General features: G+C 42.2%; 1 protein-coding gene across 1 annotated transcript; it reads left to right on the forward strand.

The window, feature by feature from the left end:
- Positions 1-282: 282 nt before the first annotated feature.
- On the forward strand, positions 283-7777 carry LOC103060764 (uncharacterized). The gene is made up of 2 exons (XM_025177315.2): positions 283-378; positions 1419-7777. Exon 2 carries the CDS (start codon positions 2076-2078, stop codon positions 3054-3056), a length of 981 nt encoding a protein of 326 aa, XP_025033083.2. The 5' UTR covers positions 283-378; positions 1419-2075; the 3' UTR covers positions 3057-7777.
- Positions 7778-8152: the final 375 nt, after the last annotated feature.

Below are 8152 nucleotides of genomic sequence, written 5' to 3' on the forward strand. Positions count from 1 at the left end.
AGGAAATCAATGGATCGATGTCATCACTAGGAGTCGAACACAACTTGATGGTACATAATCAAAACATCTTGCAAGTGCCTTAGGGTAGAGATCGGATGAGTGTGTTTAGCAGCCCTATGTCGCTAGGTGGCGTTGTATACAGAAGCACAGCTGGCCCCTACAAAGCTGTTGATACAGCAGCGGCCGCTGAGTCCTGACATCCAATGGGAGAGGAGCGGCCGAGCTGAAGGGAGTTAAAGGAATAAAGGATTGGATTGCTAGAGGGGACGTGGGAGGAGAGGAGAAGGGCAGAGGAACTTCTTCCAGCTTCCCCATGGGAGGGTAGTGGGGTGCGTGTCTCTCCCTTGCTCTTCCCAGGGTTGAAGCAGCAGCTGGCAGGTGAGTGAAGGAGAGCTCGGAGGAGAGGCCGGGAGCAAGCAGGGCTGCATTGTCTCCTCCATGGTGCCGAATCTGATGAGCAACTATGCTGAAAAATGTTGGCTGCTCCATTTTCCTTCCCTCCCCAAATTTTATTCCTCGGGTGCTGCAGGCTTTAAAACTGGTGCAAGGAATTTTCTGGTGGTTGGGAGATTTAAAGAGTCTCTTTCACATTAGGGTTGACTCCTTGTCATGTTTGCTTGGCAACAATATGGGACTGATCTGCCACTGCTGTCTTCTTGGATTTTTTTTTTTTTACTTCCAACTCGAGGAAACAAACATGGGATTTCCTTGTAGTCTCCCATCCATGTATTGACCCGGTTCAACTTTGATTAATCCAGCACTTGTTATTTTTAGTAGCCATTGTGGACCATTTGGGATCTTCAGTTGCATAGGTAGTTCTTACTTATCAGTTGTTCAGTGACCACTTGAACTTGAACAACGCTGAAAAAGGAGACTTACAACTGGTCCTTGAAGTTGTGGACATTGCAGCAATTCCGGTGGTGGTAACTGGTGCATATTTATGAGGGTCGGAATATTCTGCAGTCACGTAATTGCCATTTGCAACTTTCACAACCATCTTCCAAGAAGCAAAATCAGCTCGGAACCTGGCAGGAAGTTTTATGTCCTGGTCATGTGGCATTAGGCTAAATGACCCTCAGAGATTTGCTTAACGACTCCAGCCTGAGCTGTTTTTGTAAGTCAGTGTAGTCATGTGATGTGTGTAATGATCGTGGCACCAGCCCCAATTGAGGTCAGTAAGTGAGGACTACCTGTATTGTGATGTGACCAGAGTGATTGTGGACAGTATTTTCTGCCTTTTTCTTATTTGGAGCTGAGGAGTTTAATGGGCAAAACCTGTGCTTTAAATCTTGCAGAGGCTTTGGACACCATTTGGTATATTTGCTTTTTCTTTGTAATGTATGCTTTTTTCCCCTTGTTTTCACATGTCGTGCAGCCATTTTTTAAACAATAATTAAACTAACATTTTTATCTTATAGACAAGAGGAGGCCAATAAGAACATTCTGCACAACTGAGAATTACAAGAAGCATTAAAAAGGAAAGCAAATCAAGCCAGCAATCAAAATCTTTTCCACTTCCCAGAGAACAAGAAAACTCATTTCCTTCCCCAGCAGGTGACAGACAAGGGAGAGAAAAACAGGAAGAGAGTTTTGAGCTGGAAAAAATTGAGTATGTGGAACTCAAGGAAACATTACATGAAAAGGTCAAGGGGGATAATTTCCAAATTCATAAAAAGAAGGAAATTCCTGGATGTCAGTGGGGACAAAGAGGTCACATTGATAGCCCTGTAGGGCAGAGAGTAATGCAAGCCTCACCCTATGAGGAAGGAAACAGTGGCTTGAATCAAAGCATCATCCAACAAGGGATCAGAAATATTTTTGACCTCCTTGAGAATCCAAGAATATAAGCGGTGGAAAAGCTCCACAGATCATATTGTGGAAAAAGCACAGACTGCAGATCACAGCAGATTACACATGAGAGGATCCACAGTGGAAAAAAGCTGTATGGATGCTCCAAGTGTAAGAAGGTCTTTTGCTACAGCTCCCAACTTTTTGAGCATAAAAGGACCCACATTGGAAAGAAGCCCTACCAATGCTTGTAGTGTGGTTTGCAATGTGGGTAACATGCCACCCTGATGAGCCACAAGAGGACTCACACTGAGGAGAAACTGTTTGAATGTCCTGAGTGTGGGAAAAGCTTCAATACTAATTCAAATTTTACCAGCCATATGAAGTTGCACAAAGGAGAGAAACCGTATGAGTGTCCGGACTGTGGAAAGAGTTTCAGTCAGAATTGCAACCTGGTGAAACACCAGAGGACTCACACAGGAGAGAAACCGTATGAGTGTCCGGATTGTGGGAAAAGTTTCAGTCGGAATTGCCACCTTGTGATACACCAGAGGACTCACACAGGAGAGAAACCGTATGAGTGTCTGGTTTGTGGGAGAGGTTTCAGTCGGAATTCCATCCTGGGAATACACCAGAGGACTCATACTGGCGAGAAACCTTATGAATGTCCAGATTGTGGGAAAAGGTTCAGTCAGAATTATCACCTGGTGATACACCAGAGGACTCACACTGGGGAGAAACCGTATGAGTGTCCGGATTGTGGGAAAAGTTTCAGTCAGAATTCTAGATTGGTGATACACCAGAGGACTCACACTGGGGAGAAACCTTATGAGTGTCAAAATTGTGGGAAAAGTTTCAGTCAGAATTACCACCTGGTGATACACCAGAGGACTCACACCGGGGAGAAACCATATGAATGTTTGGATTGTGGGAAAAGTTTCAGTCAGAATTCTGACCTGGTGAAACACCAGAGGACTCACACAGGAGAGAAACCATATGAGTGTCTGGATTGTGGGAAAGGTTTCAGTCGGAATTCCGACCTGGTGATACACCAGAGGACTCACACTGGGGAGAAACCATATGAGTGTCCAGACTGTGGGAAAGATTTCATTAGTAGGTCTACCCTTATTAATCATGTAGGTTTACACACTGGGGAGAAACCATTCAAATGTCCAGACTGCGAACGGTGCTTCAATCAAAATTCCTCCCTGGTCTCACACAAGAAGATTCACATGAGGCAGAAGGCGATGAGTGTAGAGAAGGCTTGAATTTCATTTCTGGTCCCCCATTGGAAATCCAGTTGAGAAATTAACTAATTTCTGGCCTGATTTTCTTTAGTCAAGCATATCTCAGTACTGGACATGAGGGAAGAGAGGTATAAATGGCAAACACACGTCTGGCTATCAGTAGAACTTACTGGATATTTAGTTTTGCAGAAATAGTGCAATTGATGCAAAAAGGCTCCAGTAGGAAGAAATTGATATGAGAGGAGAGGTTAACAGGGTTCAAAGTTCATCTTTTCCTAACGCCTTCAGAAATTCAGTGCAAGGAGTATCAGATTGTGGCTAGGATGAATCAGAAATATCAAAGAAACTATTAAAATGGAGAATATATTAAGGACGTTTGTGGCAGTGACAAAGCACTGTAAAATTTCAGATATAAAGGCTGCTCTGAATTGCAAATGAACATGATGGATAAGAGCTGTAGATAAGAATATTGAGTTGAGGAGAGTCTGCTGTGATATTGTTTGCTTGAAGGTGTCTGCTTGTTAGCCTTTGATGGCTGGTGGTTGACATCAGCGCTGAGATGCTGAGATTTTTGTGGCATCCCCCTTGGTGGTGGAGACAAGAATTGTACAATGGAGAAAATTTCATGTCTACAAATGCATTGCGTAAGACCCATTAATAGCTTCTGACAAGGAAAAAAATGGGCAGTGTCAGGGTTGCTGTGAATGTGGGGGCAAGATAATTACAGCTCTATCCCCAACACATGGGAGACATTTCCATTTCTTTCACTCCTATCTCAGGGATTCTTTTGAACTGTTTCCAAAAAATCCCTTCAAGTAAAGGGAGGAAAATTATTTGGAGCAGCAAAGTGGCATTTTACCTATCCAGATGAATGATCCTGATTTTACTGAGTTTAGAGGACACCAAAGAATTCAAGGTTTGTTCATTTCAGTAACACAATTCAGAGATCAGGTGATAATACTTTTTTTTCCTAGTAGATCACATTGCATATGATCACTTTGCAGAAGGACATCCAACAACCAGTATCACACCAAGGGTGAGGAGAAACCAATCTCCAAATAGGTTCAGATTTAAACATTTGCAAAGCTTTTAAACTGTAAACTATTCAAATTCTATTTAATTCTCTCTTCCTTTCTCTCTCTCGCTCTTTTTTGGTGCCAGGTTTTTGTGCACACCTCTTTTCATGTCACATTTTATTATGGTTAGGAGCTGCAAACACTTGAAATGGTTGAACAGCCTCTGGATCTTTGAGAGGGCCAGACCATTATGGAAAGCCTTGCATTCTAAAACAGTGTTTAGAGCTCACCCCAGTGAGGTCAAATTATACTTTGTGTCTACAGAATAGTGATGTCTTTGGGGAATAAAATGGAAATTGGGAGAGAGGGAATGGAATGAATAACTTGGAAGAGGTCATTGCTGGCTGGCTACTGCAATTGTTTATTGCAGGTAGTGTGTTTCTTTTGAATACCTTTCTGTGAAGACTTCATTTTTTTCCCCTTTTGGGAGATGTCCCATGTGTACAACCAAACCCACAGAAGGTAAGAAAGTGGGGCAGTGGATGTGAGTCTGAGGATACTAATAACAAGAATGTATGTCTTGCTTAAGAATTAAGTGCAGAAGAGAAATAAAGGAACATTAATCAAATTTGAATTTGCAAAAATACAAAGTAGACACATTAAAACTGACACTAAGGCAATAATGGAGTACCCAACTAGTATTTGTTGTTGTTGTTCAATTGTTAAGTTGTGTCCAACTCTTCATGACCCCATGAACCATATCATGCCAGGCCTTCCTGTCCTTCACTGCCTCTCAGAGTCTGTTCAACTTCATGTTAATTGCTTCAGTGATGCTCTAGCCATCTCATCCTCTGCCGTCCCCTTCTCCTTTTTCCTTCAATCTTTCCCAGCATCAGGGTCTTTTCCAAAGAGTCCTTTCTTCACATTCGGTGGCCAAAATAGCTGAGCTTGAGCTTCAGTATCGATCCTTCCAATGAGCAGTCAGGGTTGATTTCCTTTAGGATTGACTGGTTTGACCTTTTAGCAGTCCAAGGGACTCTTAAGAGTCTTCTCCAGCACCACAGTTCAAAGACATCAGTTCTTCGGAGCTCAGCCTTCTTTATGGTCCAGCTCTCACAGCCATACATTACTACTGGAAAAACCATAGCTTTGACTATGCGGATCTTTGTCGGCAAGGTGATGTCTCTGCTTTTTAATATGCTGTCTAGGTTTGCCACAGCTTTCCTCCCAAGGAGCAAGGTCTTTTAATTTCATAGCTGCAGTCTCTGTCTGCGGTGATCTTGGAGCCCAAATAAATGAAGTCTGTTATTGCTTCCATTTCTACCCCTTCCATTTGCCAGGAATTGAAGGGTTCACATGCCATGATCTTAGTTTTTTTTAATGTTGAGTTTCAAGCTAGCTTTTGCACTCTCCTCTTTCACCCTCATCAAGAGGCTCTTTAGTTCTTCTTCACTTTCTGCCATTAAGGTGGTATCGTCTGCATATCTGTTGATATTTCTCCCTGCAATCTTAATTCCGGCTTGTGATTCTTCCAGTCCGGTGTTTCTCATGATGTACTCTGCATATAGGTTAAATAAGCAGGGTGACAGCATACAGCCTTGTTGTACTCCTTTCCCTATTTTGAACCAATCGGTTGTTCCATGACCGGTTCTAACTGCTGTTTCTTGGCCCACATACAGATTTCTCAGGAGGCAGGTAAGGTCTGGTACCCCCCATCTCTTTAAGAATTTGCCACAGTTTGTTGTGATCCACACAATCAAAGACTTTTCCATAGTCAATGAAGCAGAAGTAGATGTTTTTCTGGAACTCTCATGCTTTCTCCATGATTCAGCAGATGTTGGCAATTTGATCTTGCAATAAGAATAGATAAATTAAACCTACTAACAATGTATAACTAATAAAATCAAGGAAACATCAGCAACAGACAATATAAAAACCAGAGGAGCTGGTCCCCAGGGCCAGGCCAGAAGCCACAAGTCCCCAGTCAGAGAAAGACGGCATTTCCTGAGAATAAAAGTTTTAAGCTCAGATTTAAAGATGAAAAAGACTTCTTCCCTGAAGAGTTAAGGGGGAGTCAATTGCAAAGATGTTGGACTAGATCTTAAAAGGTGCAGCTTTGAATTTGCTGTTGAAGCAGCAAGAACAGCTGAATGGGAAGATTTTGTGGGGAATGTCAGGTGTAAAAAGAGGCAGTTTGGTGTAGTGCTTAAAGCATCTGGCTTATATCTGGGAAAAGGCACGAAGCCAGCTGGGTGACCTTGGGCCAGTCCTCTCTCTCAGCCCTAGGATGCAGGCAAGACTTGAGATTACCCACAAGGGAGGAATGGTTGGTGAAGAAGATGAAATTACAGAGACAGCTAAGTGGACTTCCTTAAGGCATTATCTACATTCATTGCTGACTGGAACCCCTTAGAGACTTTTTGTGTGAACTTATGACTTTTCGTTTTGATTAGAAACAAATAGATAATAGAAAAAAGAGTGTTTGTTTTTGTAACCATAGAGTAAGAGGTAATTTTGTGTTTGTAATTATACTTCCTGTAAAGGGAAATGGGAGTAACTTCTATTTCTATTTTTTCTTTTTATACTTTTGACTTTTTTCTTTCTTTTTTTTTTACTATGAATTAGTTCTTGTTACTTTTTATATTCTGTTTAAAATTCTTAATAAAAGTATCAACAAAAACAAAAACAAATATCTGCTGTAAGGGACAAGGGCACTGGACAGAAAGCCACGAGTTCTAGTTCAGCGGTGGGTGAGGCATGAAGGCAGCTTCCAGGAGCTGTGGAATATTGAGGTGTCAATTGAGAGCCAAAAAAAGACAGTGGGTGTAGGTAGGCAGTGGGGATTAAAATGAGCAAAGGGGCCTCTTTCTCAGCCAGGGAGCTGCACAGCAAGTGCTTTCTATGTCCTCTTGGGTTCCTGAATGAAAAGGGAATAAAGAAAAGATATCTTGGGGTTATTTGAATTCAGATTCCTCCATGGAACTGAGCTGAAATGGCCTCTTCTAACTCTACTTGGGCCACCAGCACCATCCACACCACATTTGCTCTGCATCGAAAATGGCAGTGTAGGGGGCCCCTCTGCAGAGGTTAGCCTGCCGATCAATCGGCTGTATCCTTTTGCAGGATATTCTGCTTTTCCCTTTTGTTTTTGCTTGACAGACACTCAACATTCCTTGGTTCCTGTGTCTAGTAAGTTGCCATGGAATGTTTCTCTCCCCCCCCCCCGCCCTTAGTTCTTTCCCCCAGGATTTATTTTGTACGTTTGCTGTTTCTTGGGTATTGCCTGCTGTAGTGGTCTGTCCCCTTGGATATGGATGGTGTCATTTTATTTATATCAAGCTCCATCCTGCAGTCATGACTTTTCTGTTAAAAGATACAAATATAGGAACCCTGGTGGGGACCGCCAGTGTCTTGCTCTCATCCCATTCTTGAATTTCTTGCCATATTTGTACTGTTAACTGAGTATCTAACAATTCTATTCAAAATATACTCTGCCTTCTATGCTGTGTTCCCATCGTGCGATTAAACAAACAAGCTTCTTTAGTGGGCTGTTTCCTATTTCTTTGTGAAGGAGCTGGTCCACCTTTTCCCCTCTCTTTCTGCTGTTTTTCCTCCTGTATGGCACCTTTTATTTTCCAAGTCTCAATAAAGCCAAATAAAAAGACTTGAGACGAGGCTTCTTTAAGATAACAGATGTATTTTGATCAAGACACAGCTGGGTGACCCCAATCAACACATTCAGAAGAGATGTTGATGAAATCACACCTCACAAAACAACATCAAAGGCTTTATAGACATGTAAATCTGTAATCAGATAGTACAACCCCTCATACCCATACAAGGGATTTTTGGGACGGTCTGAGCAAGTGAAAGGTGGTTCTTAGGAAGGTAAACTTAAATGTAACTTTTTCTTCTGGTTACCAAGAGAATGGCATACAAGATTTTTCTTATCTTTTCTCTGGAATGCAGGGCCCCACAACTGTTGCAAAAGCTTGGTAAAACAAACAACTTGTACTCAGCTAATTGCTTATTCGAAGACAATCGGGCATTCAGCAAAGAGATAAGGGGGGGGAAGAAGAAACCAGTGCTCTTTACAAAGCA

This window comes from Python bivittatus, unplaced genomic scaffold (assembly GCF_059951505.1).
Source record: "Python bivittatus isolate LINGU-HERP-01145 unplaced genomic scaffold, Pbiv_v1 ctg000810_np1212, whole genome shotgun sequence".
NCBI classification, from domain to species: domain Eukaryota; kingdom Metazoa; phylum Chordata; class Lepidosauria; order Squamata; family Pythonidae; genus Python; species Python bivittatus.

Coding starts and splice junctions, on each gene's coding strand:
- LOC103060764 (XM_025177315.2), top strand. CDS start 2,076: ATGAGCCACAAGAGGACTCACACTGAGGAGAAACTGTTTGAATGTCCT.